The sequence below is a fragment of the Oncorhynchus tshawytscha genome, linkage group LG15 (assembly GCF_018296145.1).
Source record: "Oncorhynchus tshawytscha isolate Ot180627B linkage group LG15, Otsh_v2.0, whole genome shotgun sequence".
In the NCBI taxonomy this organism is placed as follows: Eukaryota; Metazoa; Chordata; class Actinopteri; order Salmoniformes; family Salmonidae; genus Oncorhynchus; species Oncorhynchus tshawytscha.
The window spans coordinates 28,157,430-28,177,497 of record NC_056443.1 but is presented as its reverse complement, the minus strand read 5'-3'; the positions used below and the strand labels follow the sequence as shown (position 1 = coordinate 28,177,497).

Genomic DNA, 20,068 nt, shown 5'->3' with positions numbered 1-20,068 from the left:
TTTTCTGCTTCACACTATGCAATAAATGTAATTTTTGTATAATTGTTCTTACCCCTTTGAAATGGAATAGCTCTAACTCTCCCCCTCTCTCTGCAAACCTCCCTTTCTTTCCCCCTCTCTCTCTCTGCCACCCTCTCTTTCTCCCCCCTCTCTCTCTCTGCCACCCTCTCTTTCTCCCCCCTCCCTCTCTGCCACCCTCTCCCCCCCCCTCTCTCTGCCACCCTCTCTTTCTCCCCCTCTCTCTGCCACCCTCTCTTCCCCCCCTCTCTCTCTCTCTGCCACCCTCTCTTTCTCTCCCCCTCTCTCTCTGCAAACCTCCCTTTCTCCCCCTCTCTCTCTCTGCCACCCTCTCTTTCTCCCCCTCTCTCTCTCTGCCACCCTCTCTTTCTCCCCCCTCTCTCTCTGCCACCCTCTCCCCCTCTCTCTGCCACCCTCTCTTCCCCCCCCTCTCTCTGCCACCCTCTCTTTCTCCCCCTCTCTCTCTGCCACCCTCTCTTCCCCCCCCCTCTCTCTCTCTCTGCCACCCTGTCTTTCTCTCCCCCTCTCTCTGCCACCCTCTCCCCCTCTCTCTCTGCCACCCTCTCTTTCTCTCCCCCTCTCTCTGCCACCCTCTCTTTCTCTCCCCCTCTCTCTCTGCCACCCTCTCTTTCTCTCCCCCCTCTCTCTCTGCAACCCTCTCTTTCTCCCCCTCTCTCTCTGCCACCCTCTCTTTCCCCCCCTCTCTCTCTGCCACCCTCTCTTTCTCCCCCCTCCCTCTCTCTCTGCCACCCTCTAATTCTCCTCCTCCCCCCTCTCTCTCTCTGCCACCCTCTCTTTCTCCCCCTCTCTCTCTGCCACCCTCTCTTTCTCCCTCTCGCTCTACAGGTTCATACAGGTTTTAGTGATTCTCAGATAGTTTCGGAGGGTGTTATATTAAGCTATACCTCTTTCTTTCCTCTGTCTTTCTTTGCCTATCTTCCCTTCAATCATTTAACATGCGGCCATGCTATGACATGCTTAGAAGTTAAAGGGGGAGTATTGGTCTGGAATGTTGGTTGAAGATCTCCATGGCAACTTTGGTCATTTCAGGGTGTGAACGTACATTTTTGTACTACCTCTCTCCAAAACGTTGATGAAGGGATGACTTCAGACTGACTTCTCTCCATACTTTATGTTCGTCATGCCCACTTTTATGTTCATCGAAAGATCATCATCAGTTTGAGGAGATTCATTTTCCCCATGCATTCCTAGACTGTCCTTTCATGTAAGAACTTTGTAGAGATCCCAGATAAATTCAGGATTCAGACATCAAACCCCAGGGGGATCTGAAACCCCACACACGTAATATTTAATCATGCTTCTCACAAAAAAAAGATGATTCATATAATTGCTATCTGCCTGTGAGACAAAGACACAAAGTCATTGTCACCTTCGTAATTTGTCTAATTTAATAAACCATTGTTTTGCGTCACCAATCCCTTTGAGTCCCAATCAAGTTATGGGCTTGATGTATCTGTTGATGTGTTTTGGGACGATTAGAGACACTAGCGCATTGTAGGTCTTTGACGAGGCAGAGAGGCATACATATGCAAATTTCACACCCACTGTTGGAACTTATTTACCTAATGAATGGATTAACATAAGTCATTAGCAGCAGAGCGGAGATGCTCGACGCGGCTTAACGTGACCCGGGATCGAACAGTGGGCGGCCATTTTGTTTTTTGGCTAACCCCCGCTGGCATTGTGTAGCTCAGATGTGTGGCTGCCACTCTTATTCACTCCCACACATACTGTGTACACGCTAAGTAATCCACTGGGCACATACAGAGTGAGCAACACAAAGCTGCGTTATGTCCTCAATGCAGGCACCAGGGTACACGTTTGCATGCAAGCATTGACCTAACATTGACCTAACATTGACCTAACATTGCAGGCGTATAAATAACAAAAAGCGGAGTCCCACTTCTGTTTTTCAGGGAAAATGGAAGTTAGGTTGAAAGTACTGTGTTCCTGAAACTCGGGTGTTAACGATTCCTGGTGACTCCGGATAGGCTAAGCAAGCATAGACACACACACACACACACACACACACACACACACACACGCACACGCACAAAGTCATCTAACTAAAACCTCTACTTTCTCCACTAATTGGGAATTAAGGTTCAAATGACATCAGGCTTCATACAGACATCACATGACAAAGTGTGTATTCAAAATTACAGTACATTGCAGTACATTCATTGTCATCATTCACAATGAATTGTGAGGAAAACCCAGGCAACTATTTGCCATTAAGTACATATAAATAGTGGACTTTTAACACAGTGTCTTGTGTGTTTGTTTCTCTCCTTAGGAGTAGAGGATATGGGTTTTGGTTGTTTTGGAAGTGAACTTGAATAACTGAATATCTCTCTCTTTCAGGAGGCAGACTGAAGGATACTGCATGTGCAAAATGAACTAAATGTATTTCAATCGCTTTCATTCTTCATTTCTTTCTTTCTTTCATTTATGTTTCTCTTTATCTCACTCTCTCGCTCTCTTTTCTGCTTCACACTATGCAATAAATGTCATTTTTGTTTAATTGTTCTTACCCCTTTGAAATGGAATAGCTCTAACTCTCTGATTATCATTGTCAATACTGCTATCCTTCGTCTCTTAGCCATTTTAACTGTTGTGGTAATTTTGAACATTTACATTTTGCTGTTTTTTTTCTGGCTTCTCCATACTCCCTAAACTGTTTCTTGCACAAGATCTAGAGAAAAGCAACTCGAGATAAAGTTTGCTTAGGAAAATATAACCTGCCAAGCATTTGGAATATGATTGGCCACACCCCCTGCAATGGAGCACCGATTCTAACAGAGCTTGTCCCTCCTACCAGCCACACCCACAGTCAAGACTAGCCTATCAGAAGTGGTTAATACTAATACTGAACTGCTTTTCCTTCATTCCCTTTCGCACTCAAAAAACAAGCCCCACCCCCAATCTGCCCCCAACCCCTCTGTGAAAATTGATTTGCTAACTCTTGTCTTTTTACTAACAACAAGCTTCAGAATTCTCCAATGTATTATATTATTTTGTGATTTGGTTTTCCTTTAATTTGTACAACTAACATTGTGTCATTCACGGAATGTGAGTCATCTGTTCTTTTTTCTATTTAACTTGCGTACTTACATACTAACAAATGTAATGATATTGTTTTATCTTTTATATATTTTGGAAAAACCCTTTAATACGAAAAGTCAAACTTTTTCCAATTACTTTCTTTATTTCTTTATTTGGAAGATTTGTATGATATTGAAAAAATAAAAATAAAGCCTACTTTATTTATTTTTGGACATTTCAAGGATTGATTGGTTGGTTTATTATCGCCTACTCTTAAATTAGCCTGATTGTTTATTGTAAAAAAAAAATTTAAAAAGGCGAAATCTCGTAAAAATTTGTTTTTGAAGTTCGAAACTTTGAGTTTACGGTTTGTCATTCTTTTTTTGCTTTCTCCTCCCCCTGTTTTCTCCTGAAGCACGCAGGCATTGGACACGCTATGGTAAACAAACTGCATTATATGGTAGATATCATTCTAATTGTCTTTACTTTGGTTTGCCCTGGGTTTCCGTTACCTCTTTCTATTCCGTTTGCTCTTACTGAAAATACAAACTTCCATCGATTCCAAGGTAGCTGAAAACAATCACCTCTCTATTTGTCTTTATTTTACTTCTTTGTCCGTTCCTGCTTTTTACCATCCAATACTCCTCTCCTCCCTTCCTACAAAAATAGAAAACTATCCACTGAAAGAGGTCTGTCCTAAAATTTGAAATTTAGCAACAATTTTAGAATTGTTAGATTTTTTTCCCAAACGCTGTCCGTATGAAGAAATAAAGAATTATTTTCCAAGAAAGATATCAACTTCTGAATTGACAACGACAAAACCTATCCCCTATTTTTTTTTTCAACAAGCGTCCTTGATGTGGACATACACAGCGGACTCCATTGACAGAGAATAACCCCTACTTTTACAACCCAAGTGACAGGTAGTAAGAACTCAGGCCATTTGGGTAATATTCTACTATGTCTGATACTAGATGCTCTATATATTTAATGTTATCAAGTTTGAACATTTGTCAGTCTACTTAAACAGTGTGTTATATAACTAAGCTAACCTAGTTGACTTTGAATTAACTACGTAAAAATATATGCAAAAACATTTGTCTAACTTAGTTGAAGGCAATTGTATTGTTAAGATTTAAATGAGTCTACCTATTCCTTCGGCAACTATCTACAGGTTCGGCCGAGAATGTACTGCAGCAAATATGTGTGTGCCAAGGCCTGTGGTTCCCACTCAAACGTTAATAGAGGTCAGGTCCGTATTTACACCTCCTGATTTAGTGGCAGAAACATGGCCGTAAAGCAGGGCCTCAAATGAGGGCTCGATCCCATTAGAGACCTACAGTGTGATTTAGGACTGAGCTGGTTCAGCGCTGAGCCCATACCTGGACTCAACATCCACACTTAATTCAATGCCATTGTGTCTGAATGGTAAATACTGTCTCCTTGTCTGCTACTAAGGCTTTCTTGTGTATAGCCAGGCTTTCAGGAGTCAGAACAACAGGACAAGTCGGGACAGTGCTGCTGCTGCTTTGCTAAAGGAAATGGGAAAAGTGATGTATTTCTTAGAAAGGAATAGAATAGACTAAATAAGCAAGGATAGGGTAAGAGGCAGGTTGGCGTAATAGTACTGATATGGATATTTTGTTAGAAGACATTTTGGTAATCCATGACAATTCCTTCAGAAATATCCCCAGAAGGATGATCATTGATTTACATGTTGAATTACAGCATTGCCATGCACTAGTATAAATGACTCAATGAACACCAGGCATTAGTTGTTTGTTGCCAAAGCAAAAACACTGTAAAATTAAGATCAAATTTAAAGTAGATACTTTTCTTTGATGTATAAATAAGAATTAAGGACAGTAAATGACTGATTTCATGGTTCTTCTTGGATTAACACATGCAGGCAACAGGCATCTACAGAGGAAACGAAAGAGAAAGGGATTTTGTTCTGTTTGTCTTCCCAGATAGCCATTGTTGCTTAGTTTCTTACTTCCTGTCACTGGATTTGGGTCCCCCAGTAAAAAAACAACAACATTTTAATGGGTTACACTCTCCCCACCAAACTTACATGGCATGTAGGGACAATCTCTTGGAATGTCTCGACTGTGTCCGATCTACAGTCTCCATCACTAACACTAACTCTTGTTACCTCTGAGTTTACTGGCCTGGCCCCCTGCATGTAAGAGTTGACCCCTTTATCTTTTGGTTGTTGTTGATTGATAAACCAATTACATTAAAGAATATATGTATATGCATATATCATGGCTATTATATATACATACATATATCAATCATTACACTAGTATCCGTGTGGCCACGTAACTCTCCAGCCACCCCCTTTTATTCAGGGTTTTGTTACCTTTTTATATATATATATATATAACTTATGAAAACCAATAATACGACCTCACTCCTTACCTTGCTAGGGGAAAAATAAGGAAAAAGGGAAAAATAAAGAGGGGGAACAGCTTTTCATTTTCTAGGTGACTAGAGGAGGGATGCCTACAGTGAGTAGGTTGTGTTAGCCATCCAACCCCTGAGTTGGAGTGGAATCAAACGAGAGAGCCTACTGTACAGCAGAACAAAAGACCAGCCTGAGATCACTGTTATTCTAACCAGTTATGGGTTTCATAACTACTGTAAATGACTCAAGCAATCAAATTACACTGTATGTGTATGTTCAAAGTCACTTAGTGCCAATTTGTGTAATTACCTGTAAAAGTAATGGAAAGATTATGGAGGGGTTGTTCATAAGCTACTGGCTAGCTGTTAGCACATGCACAAACATGGATGGCGAGTAGGAGGTGTAGTAAAGGGAGTTCATATAGCTCTTAGATTGAACAATTTGAATGTTACATTCACCCCTCTTCTCACCGTTGACAGTGGAATCCCTATTCCCTCACTTAGATGTCCCAGTTCTTTAAAACCCTCTCCTTCTTCAGTTGACTACATGCATCTGTGGTTGTTCCATTGGTTTGGTCCCTCATTGTGCTGTACATTTCCTTTTGGTTTGGATCATGCATCCTGTTTGCATGTTGTTTTTCTGGCTAGCATCATAGACATCTGCATCCTACCCCTCAAGGGTGTCTCCGCTGCTCTAGCCCAGCGAGCGCCAGTCTGCACACGTGTCTAGATGGGCGTTCTTTCCTTTGGCGTTCTTGTCCTAATATCACCCTTAACCTTTTACTTCTCCATTCGTCTGGTGTAGTAGTGTTGCCCTCTGCAGTTTGGGCTTTCCTTTTCCCATTGCCGCCTCCTCTCAAAGTGATTGTGTTTTTGTTTGATTGTTGCCTCTGTTGGTTCATGTGTTTTGTTTTGTCCAATGGACTCCTTTAACTTTCCATTTTGTCATCCAGTCATTCAGTGCATGTCTCATGTCCTTCTAATTAGCTTGGATGGAATCATTTTGTTTCTTCTTAACCAAAACAAGCCCCTGTCACACGCTTTCAGTCCGAAAATCTGATCTGGATGGACAAATCAAATTGCAGAGGACCTTAAAGACTCCTCCTAATTGTTTTGATACTATTACTACTAAATTTACTAAAACAATATGTTACTAATACTACTGTTTGAATCCAACCTGTATGTTGTAACTGTACTAACAACCATTTTTGTGTCTGACTCTCCCCTACTTACTAAAGTACTAACAGTTCACCCTCCAACCCAACTCTCCTTAACTGCCCAACACACAACTAAAGCTCCCTCTCTCCATACTTTAACACTTGTGAATGATCTCAAAAGACTGCCCCCGTCCCTCCTGTGCTCCCTTTGCCTCCCCCCAGCCCCAACCATCACTAACTCAGGGTTGGTACAGCAAATTAAGGCATCATTTGGATTAGCCCTCAGAGCTAAAGACTCCATACTGATGCCTGAAGACTTCCGGATCTTTCTCACTAAGTTCAGTCACTGCTAGTTGTTCAGTCCAGCTGCCAGCCACCTGCAGGAGGATTCCTCGCGGAAGAGACCCCCCTCCCTCTGCTCAGACCTTCACAGCCCTACTTCAACCTGTCTTAGGGAAAGGCGTCAAAGGGGGTCATCATTGCATGTGTGACGTGTTTGCATTCGCGGACCAATGAAAATAATTATTGTTGGATAGTTTATTTGAGAAGGAATTGATTTGCTCCGCCTCTGATACTGTATTTGAAATGTTGATTTAATGCTGATAACTAACTTTGGTTGAAAATTGTCAATGTGGACATCATGATATTTGCCTCTAGCGGTTAAAAACTATGTTGAAGGTAAGTAGTAAGACATTATCAAATTGAAGACCTGCACTTCAATCAAGTAAGCGATTTACTGTCAAGGTAAGATTGTCCATTTCTGTACATGATTGCTAAACCAAAAACCAATTTACAATGTTGTCCACAATGAAGGAACTGTTAGAAGTAGTAAAACACTTGAATGGGTAGCACCACCTCCAAACAGTATGTAACGGACGAGTTACAGGAGGGACTTCACTAGTTCCATCATTACTTACTTTTGAGTGGTTCACTGAACGCTCTCCCTTTGATATGTGTTTCCAGGAACATCTGGTTTCTACACTGTCTGTTGTTCCAACACCTTCCATACTGGGCGAACACTGATTCATCTGTCAGTAGATCCATACTAAGATACAGGCGCCCCAGTCCCACTCTCAAAGACCGCCTGCACGGCTTCACTTTGATGCCAGACCAAATCTATGTAGGCAGTGGAGAAGCCACTGAGGGTGCTTCACCTGGTTTGCACTCTGACACTGTGTGTGTGAATGTGTGTGTGTGTGTGTGTGTGTTGTTGTTGCTCCAAGAACAAAGGCCCTTGTCCAGGCAGGCAGGCCCTGATGCTAACATGATGAGAGGGTATCCAGTAGAGAACTCTCTGGTGTTAACTTAGTGTCACAGAGCCCATAATGGTCAATGAGCCAGTGACACGCTCAGCCAAGCACACCCCAGGTTCTGCTGTTAGAGCACAATGCTGAACTGCACTCTGTCTCCACAGGTCTCCCGTAGCTCGCCAAACAACCAGGTTGTAAATGTCTTATCCTGAGTTGTAATAAGCTAGGAATCCAGTTTCGATTTACTTTACCAATCAAAAGTTTGGACACACCTACTCATTCATGGGTTTTTCTTTATTTTTACTATGTTCTACATTGTAGAATAACAGTGAATACAGAAAAACTATAAAATACACATATGGAATCATGTCGTAACCAAAAAAGTGTACAAAAAATCAACACTACCGTTCAAAAGTTTTGGGTCACTTAGAAATGTTCTTGTTTTTGAAAGAAGGGCCATTTTTTTGTCCATTAAAATAACATCAAATTGATCAGAAATATAGTGTTGACATTGTTAATTTTGTAAATGACTCTTGTAGCTGGAAACGGCTGATTTTTTAAGGAATATCTACATAGGCGTACAAATGCCATTTTCAGCAACCGTCACTACTGTGTTCCAATGGCACGTTGTGTTAGCTAATCCACATTTATCATTTTAAAAGGCTAATTATTATTAGAAAACCCTTTTGCCATTATGTTTGCACAGCTAAAAACTGTTATCGGATTAAAGAAGCAAAAAAATTGACCATCTTTAGACTAGCTGAGTATCTGGAGCATCAGCATTTGTGGGTTCAATTACAAGCTGAAAATGGCCAGAAACAAAGACCTTTCTTCTGAAACTCAGAAGAGTTCTATTCTTCTTCTGAGAAATGAAGGCTATTCCATGCAAGAAATTGCCAAGAAACTGAAGATCTCGTACAACGCTGTCTACTACTCCCTTCACAGAACAGCGCAAACTGGCTCTAACCAGAATAGAAAGAGGAGTGGGAGGCCCCAGTGCACAACTGAGCAAGAGGACAAGTGCATTAGAGTGTCTAGTTTGATTAACAGACGCCTCACAAGTCCTCAACTGGCAGATTCATTAAATAGTATCCGCAAAACACCAGTCTCAACGTCAACAATGAAGCGGCGACTCTGGGATATTATTTTATTTTATATTTGAGAAGTAGCCATCCTTTGCCTTGATGACCGCAAATGCACACTCTTGGAATTCTCTCAACCAGTCATGAGATAGTCACCTGGAATACATTTCAATTAACAGATGTGCCTTATTGTGTTTGAGGCAATCAGTTGTGTTGTGACAAGGTAGGGTTGGTATACAGAAGATAGCCCTGTTTGGTAAAAGACCACGTCCATATAATGGCAAGAACAGCTCAAATAAGCAGAGAGAAACAACAGTCCATCATTACTTTAAGACATGAAGCTCAGTCAATATGGAACATTTCAAAAACTTTTATAGGTTCTTCAAGTGCAATTGCAAAAACCATAAAGTGCTTTGAAGAAACTGTATCTCATGACCCAGAGTTACCTCTGCTGCAGAGGACAAGCCTCAGAAATTGCAGCAAAAATAAATGCTTCACGGAGTTCAAGAAACAGACACATCTCAACATCAACTGTTCAGAGGAGACTGTGTGAATCAGGCCTTCATGGTTGCTGCAAAGAAACCACTACTAAAGGACACCAATAATAAGAAGAGATTTGCTTGGGCCAAGAAACACGAGCATTGGACATTAGACCGGTGGAAATCTGTCCTTTGGTCTGATGAGTCCAAATTTGAGATTTTCGGTTACAACAGCTGTGTCTTTGTGAGACGCAGAGTAGGTGAACGGATGATCTCTGCATGTGTGGTTCCCACGTGAAGCATGGAGAAGGAGGTGTGATGATGTGGGGGTGCTTTGCTGGTTACACTGTCAGTGGTTTATTTAGAATTCAAGGCACACTTAATCGGCATGGCTACCACAGCATTCTGCATTGATACACCGTCCCATCAGGTTTGTGCTTAGTGGGACTATCATTTGTCTTTCAACAGGACAATGACCCAACACACCTCCAGGCTGTGTAAAGGCTGTATGACCAAGAAGGAGAGGGATGGAGTCCTGCATCAAATGACCTGGCCTCCACAATCACCCGACCTCAACCTAATTGAGATGGTTTGGGATGAGTTGGACTGCAGAGTGAAGGAAAAGCAGCCAACAAGTGCTCATCATATGTGGGAACTCCTTCAAGAGTTTTGGAAAATCATTTCAGGTGAAGCTGGTTGAGAGAATGCCAAGAGTGTGCAAAGCTGTCATCAAAGCAAAAGGTGGCTACTTTGACGAATCTCAAATATAAAATATATTTTGTTTGTTTAACACTTTTTTGGTTACTACATGATTCCATATGTGTTATATGCATTCACTCTTATTCTACAATGTAGAAAATAGTAAAAATAAAGAAAAACTGTTGAATGAGTAGATTTGTCCAAACTTTTGACTGGTACTGTACCTTTTGGCTTACAAGCAGGGTATCGCAAGTTGTGTGGTTAACTGACGATGTGTGGTTCGCTGACGGTGTTTGGTTCACTGATAGTGTTTGGTTCACTGATAGTGTTTGGTTCACTGATGGTGTTTGGTTCACTGATGGTGTTTGGTTCACTGATAGTGTTTGGTTCACTGATAGTGTTTGGTTCACTGACGGTTTTGTGGTTCACTGATGGTGTTGTGGTTCACTGACGGTGTTTGGTTTCTTTGGTGTTTGGTTCACTGATGGTGTTTGGTTCATTGGTGTTTGGTTCACTGATGGTGTTTGGTTCACTGATGGTGTTTGGTTCACTGATGGTGTTTGGTTCATTGGTGTTTGGTTCACTGATGGTGTTTGGTTCATTGGTGTTTGGTTCATTGGTTTTTGGTTCACTGATGGTGTTGTGGTTCACTGATGGTGTTTGGTTCATTGGTGTTTGGTTCACTGATGGTGTTTGGTTCACTGATGTTGTTTGGTTCACTGATGGTGTTTGGTTCACTGATGGTGTTTGGTTCACTGATGGTGTTTGGTTCACTGATGGTGTTTGGTTCACTGATGGTGTTGTGGTTCACTGATGGTGTTGTGGTTCACTGATGGTGTTTGGTTCATTGGTGTTTGGTTCACTGATGGTGTTTGGTTCATTGGTGTTTGGTTCACTGATGGTGTTTGGTTCACTGATGGTGTTTGGTTCACTGATGGTGTTTGGTTCACTGATGGTGTTTGGTTCACTGATGGTGTTTGGTTCACTGATGGTGTTTGGTTCACTGATGGTGTTGTGGTTCACTGACGGTGTTGTGGTTCACTGACGGTGTTGTGGTTCACTGACGGTGTTTGGTTCAATAACGGTGTTAGGTTCACTGACGGTGTTTGGTTCACTGATGGTGTTTGGTTCACTGATGGTGTTTGGTTCACTGACGGTGTTGTGGTTCACTGATGTTTGGTTCACTGACGGTGTTTGGTTCACTGACGGTGTTTGGTTCACTGACGGTGTTTGGTTCACTGACGGTGTTTGGTTCACTGACGGTGTTGTGGTTCACTGATGATGTTTGGTTCACTGATGGTGTTTGATTCACTGATGGTGTTTGGTTCACTGATGGTGTTTGGTTCATTGATGGTGTTTGGTTCACTGACGGTGTTGTGGTTCACTGATGGTATTTGGTTCACTGATGGTGTTGTGGTTCACTGATGGTGTTGTGGTTCACTGACGGTGTTGTGGTTCACTGATGGTGTTTGGTTCACTGACAGTGTTGTGGTTCACTGATGGTGTTGTGGTTCACTGATGGTGTTGTGGTTCACTGATGGTGTTTGGTTCACTGATGGTGTTTGGTTCACTGATGGTGTTGTGGTTCACTGATGGTGTTGTGGTTCACTGATGGTGTTTGGTTCATTGGTGTTTGGTTCACTGATGGTGTTTGGTTCATTGGTGTTTGGTTCACTGATGGTGTTTGGTTCACTGATGGTGTTTGGTTCACTGATGGTGTTTGGTTCACTGATGGTGTTTGGTTCACTGATGGTGTTTGGTTCACTGATGGTGTTTGGTTCACTGATGGTGTTGTGGTTCACTGACGGTGTTGTGGTTCACTGACGGTGTTGTAGTTCACTGACGGTGTTTGGTTCAATAACGGTGTTAGGTTCACTGACGGTGTTTGGTTCACTGATGGTGTTGTGGTTCACTGACGGTGTTTGGTTCAATAACGGTGTTAGGTTCACTGACGGTGTTTGGTTCACTGATGGTGTTTGGTTCACTGATGGTGTTTGGTTCACTGACGGTGTTGTGGTTCACTGATGTTTGGTTCACTGACGGTGTTTGGTTCACTGACGGTGTTTGGTTCACTGACGGTGTTTGGTTCACTGACGGTGTTTGGTTCACTGACGGTGTTGTGGTTCACTGATGATGTTTGGTTCACTGATGGTGTTTGATTCACTGATGGTGTTTGGTTCACTGATGGTGTTTGGTTCACTGATGGTGTTTGGTTCACTGACGGTGTTGTGGTTCACTGACGGTGTTGTGGTTCACTGACAGTGTTGTGGTTCACTGACGGTGTTTGGTTCACTGACGGTGTTTGGTTCACTGACGGTGTTTGGTTCACTGATGGTGTTTGGTTCACTGATGGTGTTTGGTTCACTGACGGTGTTGTGGTTCACTGATGTTTGGTTCACTGACGGTGTTTGGTTCACTGACGGTGTTTGGTTCACTGACGGTGTTGTGGTTCACTGACGGTGTTTGGTTCACTGACGGTGTTTGGTTCACTGACGGTGTTTGGTTCACTGATGGTGTTTGGTTCACTGACGGTGTTGTGGTTCACTGATGTTTGGTTCACTGACGGTGTTTGGTTCACTGACGGTGTTTGGTTCACTGATGGTGTTTGGTTCACTGACGGTGTTGTGGTTCACTGATGGTATTTGGTTCACTGATGGTGTTGTGGTTCACTGATGGTGTTGTGGTTCACTGACGGTGTTGTGGTTCACTGATGGTGTTTGGTTCACTGACAGTGTTGTGGTTCACTGATGGTGTTGTGGTTCACTGATGGTGTTGTGGTTCACTGATGGTGTTTGGTTCACTGATGGTGTTTGGTTCACTGATGGTTATTGGTTCACTGATGGTGTTTGGTTCACTGACGGTGTTGTGGTTCACTGACAGTGTTGTGGTTCACTGACGGTGTTTGGTTCAATAACGGTGTTTGGTTCACTGACGGTGTTTGGTTCACTGATGGTGTTTGGTTCACTGACGGTGTTGTGGTTCACTGATGTTTGGTTCACTGACGGTGTTTGGTTCACTGACGGTGTTTGGTTCACTGATGGTGTTTGGTTCACTGACGGTGTTGTGGTTCACTGATGGTATTTGGTTCACTGATGGTGTTGTGGTTCACTGATGGTGTTGTGGTTCACTGACGGTGTTGTGGTTCACTGATGGTGTTTGGTTCACTGACAGTGTTGTGGTTCACTGATGGTGTTGTGGTTCACTGATGGTGTTGTGGTTCACTGATGGTGTTTGGTTCACTGATGGTGTTTGGTTCACTGATGGTTATTGGTTCACTGATGGTGTTTGGTTCACTGACGGTGTTGTGGTTCACTGACAGTGTTGTGGTTCACTGACGGTGTTTGGTTCAATAACGGTGTTTGGTTCACTGACGGTGTTTGGTTCACTGATGGTGTTTGGTTCACTGACGGTGTTGTGGTTCACTGATGTTTGGTTCACTGACGGTGTTTGGTTCACTGACAGTGTTTGGTTCACTGATGGTGTTTGGTTCACTGACGGTGTTGTGGTTCACTGATGGTATTTGGTTCACTGATGGTGTTGTGGTTCACTGATGGTGTTGTGGTTCACTGACGGTGTTGTGGTTCACTGATGGTGTTTGGTTCACTGACAGTGTTGTGGTTCACTGATGGTGTTGTGGTTCACTGATGGTGTTGTGGTTCACTGATGGTGTTTGGTTCACTGATGGTGTTTGGTTCACTGATGGTTATTGGTTCACTGATGGTGTTTGGTTCACTGACGGTGTTGTGGTTCACTGACAGTGTTGTGGTTCACTGACGGTGTTTGGTTCAATAATGGTGTTTGGTTCACTGACGGTGTTTGGTTCACTGATGGTGTTTGGTTCACTGATGGTGTTTGGTTCACTGACGGTGTTGTGGTTCACTGATGTTTGGTTCACTGACGGTGTTTGGTTCACTGACGGTGTTTGGTTCACTGATGGTGTTTGGTTCACTGATGGTGTTTGGTTCACTGACGGTGTTTGGTTCACTGATGGTGTTGTGGTTCACTGATGGTGTTGTGGTTCACTGACGGTGTTGTGGTTCACTGATGGTGTTTGGGTTCACTGATGGTGTTTGGTTCACTGATGGTGTTGTGGTTCACTGATGGTGTTGTGGTTCACTGACGGTGTTGTGGTTCACTGATGGTGTTGTGGTTCACTGATGGTGTTGTGGTTCACTAACGGTGTTGTTTTTCACTGACGGTGTTGTGGTTCACTGACGGTGTTTGGGTCGCTGATGGTGTTTGGGTCGCTGATGGTGTTTGTTTCGCTGATGGTGTTTGTTTCGCTGATGGTGTTTGTTTCGCTGATGGTGTTTTTTGATGGATTTAAGTTGGCTGTGTCCTGTAATGAGGTTTGGGAATAGGTGGTCTCTCTGTGTGTGTGTGTGTGTGTGTGTGTGTGTGTGTGTGTGTGTGTGTGTGTGTGTGTGTGTGTGTGTGTGTGTGTGTGTGTGTGTGCGTCTGCTTGCGCATGTGCCAGATTGGGTTTTGTGTGAGAATCTCAGCTAGATTATTGACTCAGATTAATTCAATCCTGTACCTCTATAGCTCCTTACTCTCAATTTGCTACTTTATTGGTATCCTACATTATGTGACATATTGATTACACTATCGGTTTAGAAAATATATGAATACTTTTTGGCATCTCAGTATGATAAAGTGTACAATGAGCTTGAGCTATTCCGCAATAAATGTTAGGTTAGGTAAACGAAGCCTTAATGGCTAATTTTTAATGACAGCAAGCGATGGATTGAGCAGCAATGAGATTTGTCCAGAGAACAAGTCAGCGCATCAATGCTCAGATCAGAAAACCCAGCTACGCTGCCGAGAAGCATAATGAAACTCTGTTTATCACCTGAACAGGGATTTTGTGCTTTTATATACAGTGCCTTCGGAAAGTATTTAGACAATTTACTTTTTCCACATTCTGTTACGTAAAAAATATATAAAACAGTAATACCTTATTTACATATGTAAGTATTCAGACTCTTTGCTATGAGACTCGAAATTGAGCTCAGGTGCATCCTGTTTCTATTGATCATCCTTGAAATGTTTCTATAACTTGATTGGAGTCCACTTGTGGTAAATTCAATTGTTTGGACATGATTTGGAAAGGCATACACCTGTCTACACAAGATCCCACTGTTGACATTGCATGTTAGAGCAAAAAGCAAGCCATGAGTTCAGAGACAGGATTGTGTTGAGGCACAGATCTGGGGAAGGTTACCAAAAAATGTCTGCAGCATTGAAGGTCCTCAAGAACACAGTGGCCTCCATCATTCTTAAATGGAAGAAGTTTGGAACCACCACCAAGATTCTTCCTAGAGCTGGCTGCCAGGCCAAACTGAGCAATCAGGGGAGAAGGGCTTTGGTCAGGGAGGTGACCAAGAACCCGATGGTCACTCTGACAGAGCTCTTTAGTTCCTCTGTGGAGATGGGAAAGCCTTTCAGATAGACAACCATCTCTGCAGCACTCCACCAATCAGGCCTTAATGGTAGAGTGGCCAGATGGAAGTCACTCCTCAGTAAAAGGCACATGACAGCCCGCTTGGAGTTTGCCAAAAGGCACCTAAAGAAACAAGATTCTCTGATCTGATGAAACCAATATTCAACTCTTTGGCCTGAATGACAAGCGTCACGTTTGGAGGAAACCTACGGTGAAGCCTGGTGGTGGGAGCATCATGCTGTGGGGGTGTTTTTCAACAGCATGGTCTGGGAGACCAGTCAGGGTCGAGACAAAAATTATCGGAGCAAAGTACAGAGAGATTCTTGTATAGAACCTGGCTCCAGAGTGCTCAGGACCTCAGACTGGGGCGCAGGTTCACCTTCCAAAAGGACAATGACCCTACACAGCCAAGACAACGCAGGAGGGGCTTTGGGACAAGTCTCTGAATGTCCTTGAGTGGCCCAGACAGAGCCTGGACTTGAATCCGATCGAACATCTCTGGAGAGACCTGAAAATAGCTGTGCAGCGACGCTCCCCATCCAACCTGACAGAGCTTGAGAGGCTCTGCAGAGAAGAAGGGGAGAAACTCCCCAAATGCACATGTGCCAAACTTGTAGCATCATACCCAAGAAGACTCGAGGCTTTAATTGCTGCTAAAGGTGCTTCAATAAAGTACTGAGTAAAGGGTGTTATGCTTATGTAAATTTGACATTTTTATAAATTAGCAAACATTTCTAAAAAAGTGTTTTTGCTTTGTCATTATGGGGTATTGTGTGTATATTGTTAAGGGGAAAAAAACTATTTGATCAATTTTAGAAATAGGCAGTAACCTAACAAAATGTGGAAAAAGTCAAGGGGTCTGAATACTTTCCGAAGGCACTGTGAGTCTCCGTATTCCATTGATACCCAGGCTATTTGCTCACTGAGCTGGAGCTGCATGCCATGTTTTGAGGGGAATTACGATGTTGTAATAGGAATCAATTACATAGCGCTCAGTCTATTGTCGCGTTAAATAGAAAGGCGGGTGTAGCGCTACTATTGTCTTCTTGAGGACGTTACATATAATATATTCGGTGTTGAGGAGCACAGTTGGTTTGGCACGAGAAGGAATGAGCTGTCAGGGCACATTTAAGGTAAATAAAAGAGGGTCAGAAATGGCCCTGGTTCCAGTACACCAATATGATATCATTATATCTTGGCTGACAAGGTGATACGTTACTCCCAGAATGCATCACTTTGGTCCCGTGGCAACAAGATGGAAACTTTTACCAAATGCGGGTGAAACTATGCAGCGTCATCAAATCCAAAATTCATAGCTGGATGGCATATTTATCTGACCTCTTATCTAGCTTGCAGGGTGGGCATGCATTTGTTCCAGCCCTGCAAGCACACACATATTCCACTAATCATCAAATTGACGGCAATGATAGTTGAATATTTAAGGGCGTGATACAACTGAGGCTGAAACAAAGGTTGCCAAAAATGGTCCTATAGCATGCTCCGTGCATAGCTGTGGATATGACCTGGTTTTATCTGCTTTATCCCAGAGTCCTTCAAACCCTTTCTGCATGTAAACCAGTGTAATTTCCCTCACACGTTACGGTGTGTCAAAAATAACACTGGCTGAGCAACTGAAGTGAAAACAGCCAATTTCCCACCATCACAAACTTCAAGATGCAACCTTTCATTACATCTCCCAGATCCACTTCCATTGTCATCAGACTCATCAACACTGGACATTCCTTTTGGTCTCTTACAATAGGATACGTGAGGAAATGTAAGCCTGATGCACTGATGGAAAGGTGCCCTGCTACACTTCAGAAGGACAACTACACTAAATATTGCACCAAATCTGTGTTAACATTTTAGGATGATGTATCATTTACTCGTTTATATTAGATTAAAATAAAATAAATTAAAATAAATAGAACGACCCACTCCATTTACCCATTATTAAGAGTGCATTGTCTGCTTTTTCAGAAATCAATGGTAAAAAGGCAATAGCTTATGGTGCAGCGCTGAGGAATTGGCTTCACTGATTCTGCCCTCTCCAGCATGAAGAAACCATGATCATACAATATGTATCACGGATTAGAGCATATAGGTTTAAGCGACTTGGATTGGTTCACTGACCCAGCATACACAGTATAATGGATTATCATTGGCTATGATCTGGATACAATCCTTTCATGTTGACAGAGAGGAAAAGCCGAAGCTCAAGAGTCAATAGAACTCTTAACAAAGCCCCCGCCTCTCTCATCCTCAGCCTGTGTTCTTGATCCACATGTGATCTTAGTGATATTACCTTGTAGTCACTGTTGCCTTGACATATCCTGTCTCGTGCCAGGTGTTACCTCCAAAGCCTCCAACGTCAGGCTTGTAGCCCATAAGGTGTTGCAGCCATGAGGACATGATCCAGACCTCGTATGTGTTAAACGAATAGGCTTTACCATGTAATGCTGGCGCCAGCACAAAATGTCTTGGGCCTTGTTCAAAGTAAAGGGCTCTAGAAGTGTTAGCCACCTAGTTATATGTTTAGCAACACTTTGAGAAAATGTGCTGCCTTTGACTGGCGCTCCATTCATCTAATAGGATTGTTTCATTCTCTGGCGCAGTATAAAACATCATCAATATCTCATCCGAACAAGGCTTGGCATGTCATACAACAAATATTCTTAGAAAGACTGTCATGATGAGTAGTCTGCTGAAGACAGGTTAGACTTTCATGATGGGTAGTCTGCTGAAGACAGGTTAGTCTTTCATGATGAGTAGTCAGCTGAAGACAGGTTAGTCTTTCATGATGAGTAGTCAGCTGAAGACAGGTTAGTCTTTCATGATGGGTAGTCAGCTGAAGACAGGTTAGTCTTTCATGATGAGTAGTCAGCTGAAGACAGGTTAGTCTTTCATGATGAGTAGTCAGCTGAAGGCAGGTTAGACTTTCATGATGGGTAGTCAGCTGAAGACAGGTTAGTCTTTCATGATGGGTAGTCAGCTGAAGGCAGGTTAGACTTTCATTATGGGTAGTCAGCTGAAGACAGGTTAGACTTTCATGATGGGTAGTCAGCTGAAGACAGGTTAGTCTTTCATGATGGGTAGTCTGGTGAAGGTAGGTTAGTCTTTCATGATGGGTAGTCAGGTGAAGGTAGGTTAGTCTTTCATGATGGGTAGTCAGGTGAAGGTAGGTTAGTCTTTCATGATGGGGTTTCAGCCTTTAAAAAGTGAAATTGAGATGTTATTGATCCTTTAACGAGGACACAGCAAACGTCAATCACCAGAGAGTCATTCGAACAAGGCCAAGCTTGGATGAGACGGTGTGTGTGTCTGTGTGTGTATGGTACAGTTGAAGTCGGAAGTTTACATACATCTTAGCCAAATACATTTAAACTCAGTTTTTCACAATTCCTGACATTTAACCCTAGTAAAAATTCCCTGTCTTAGGTCAGTTAGGATCACCACCATTTTAAGAATATGAAATGTCTGAATACTAGTAGGGAGAATGATTTATTTCAGCTTTTATTTTTCCCAGTGGGAAAAGTGGGTCAGAAGTTTACATACACTCAATTAGTATTCGGTAGCATTGCCTTTACATGGTTTAACTTGGGTCAAACGTTTCAGGTAGCCTTCTACAAGCTTTCCACAATAGGTTGAGTGAATTTTGGCCCATTCCTCCTGACAGAGCTGGTGTAACTGAATCAGATTTGTAGGCCTCCTTACTCACACACGCTTTTTCAGTTTTGCCCACAATTTTTTTATGGCAGTATTGGGGCAGTGGCTTCTTCCTTGCTGAGCGGCATTTCAGGTTATGTCTATATAGGACACGTTTTACTGTGGATATAGATACTTTTGTACCTGTTTCCTCCATTATCTTCACAAGGTCCTTTGCTGCTGTTCTGGGATTGATTTGCACTTTTCACACCAAAGTACGTTCCTCTCTAGGAGACTCCTTCCTGAGCGGTATGATGACTGCGTGGTCCCATGGGGTTTATACTTGCGTACTATTGTTTGTATAGATGAACGTGGTACCTTCAGGCGTTTGGAACTTGCTCCCAAGGATGAACCAGACTTGTGGAGGTCTACAATTGTTTTTCTGAGGTCTTGGCGGATTTCTTTTGATTTTCCCATGTTGTCAAGCAAAGGCACTGTGTTTGAAGGTAGACCTTGAAATACATCCACATGTACACAGGTGTATGTAACCTTCTGACCCACTGGAATTGTGATACAATGAATTATAAGTGAAATAATCTGTCTGTAAACAATTGTTGGAAAAATTACTTGCGACATGCACAAAGTAGATGTCCTAATCAACTTACCAAAACTATAGTTTATTAACCAGACATTTGTGGAGTGGTTGAAAAACGAGTTTTAATGACTCCAACCTAAGTGTATGTAAACTTCTGACTTCAACTGTATGTGTTTACATGCACAACATTGTGTGTGTTTGTCTGAGACAGATGGAGAGGGAGAT

At 42.6% G+C, this 20,068-nt stretch overlaps 1 protein-coding gene across 1 annotated transcript in view; it reads left to right on the top strand.

Moving 5' to 3' along the window:
- LOC112214891 (neurexin-2-like) overlaps positions 1 to 20,068 on the top strand; it is a 1,125,107-nt gene that overhangs the window by 545,068 nt on the left and 559,971 nt on the right. The window contains 1 exon segment of the mRNA XM_042298402.1: positions 3,500 to 3,523. Within this exon segment, the coding sequence (XP_042154336.1) occupies positions 3,500 to 3,523 (24 nt within the window).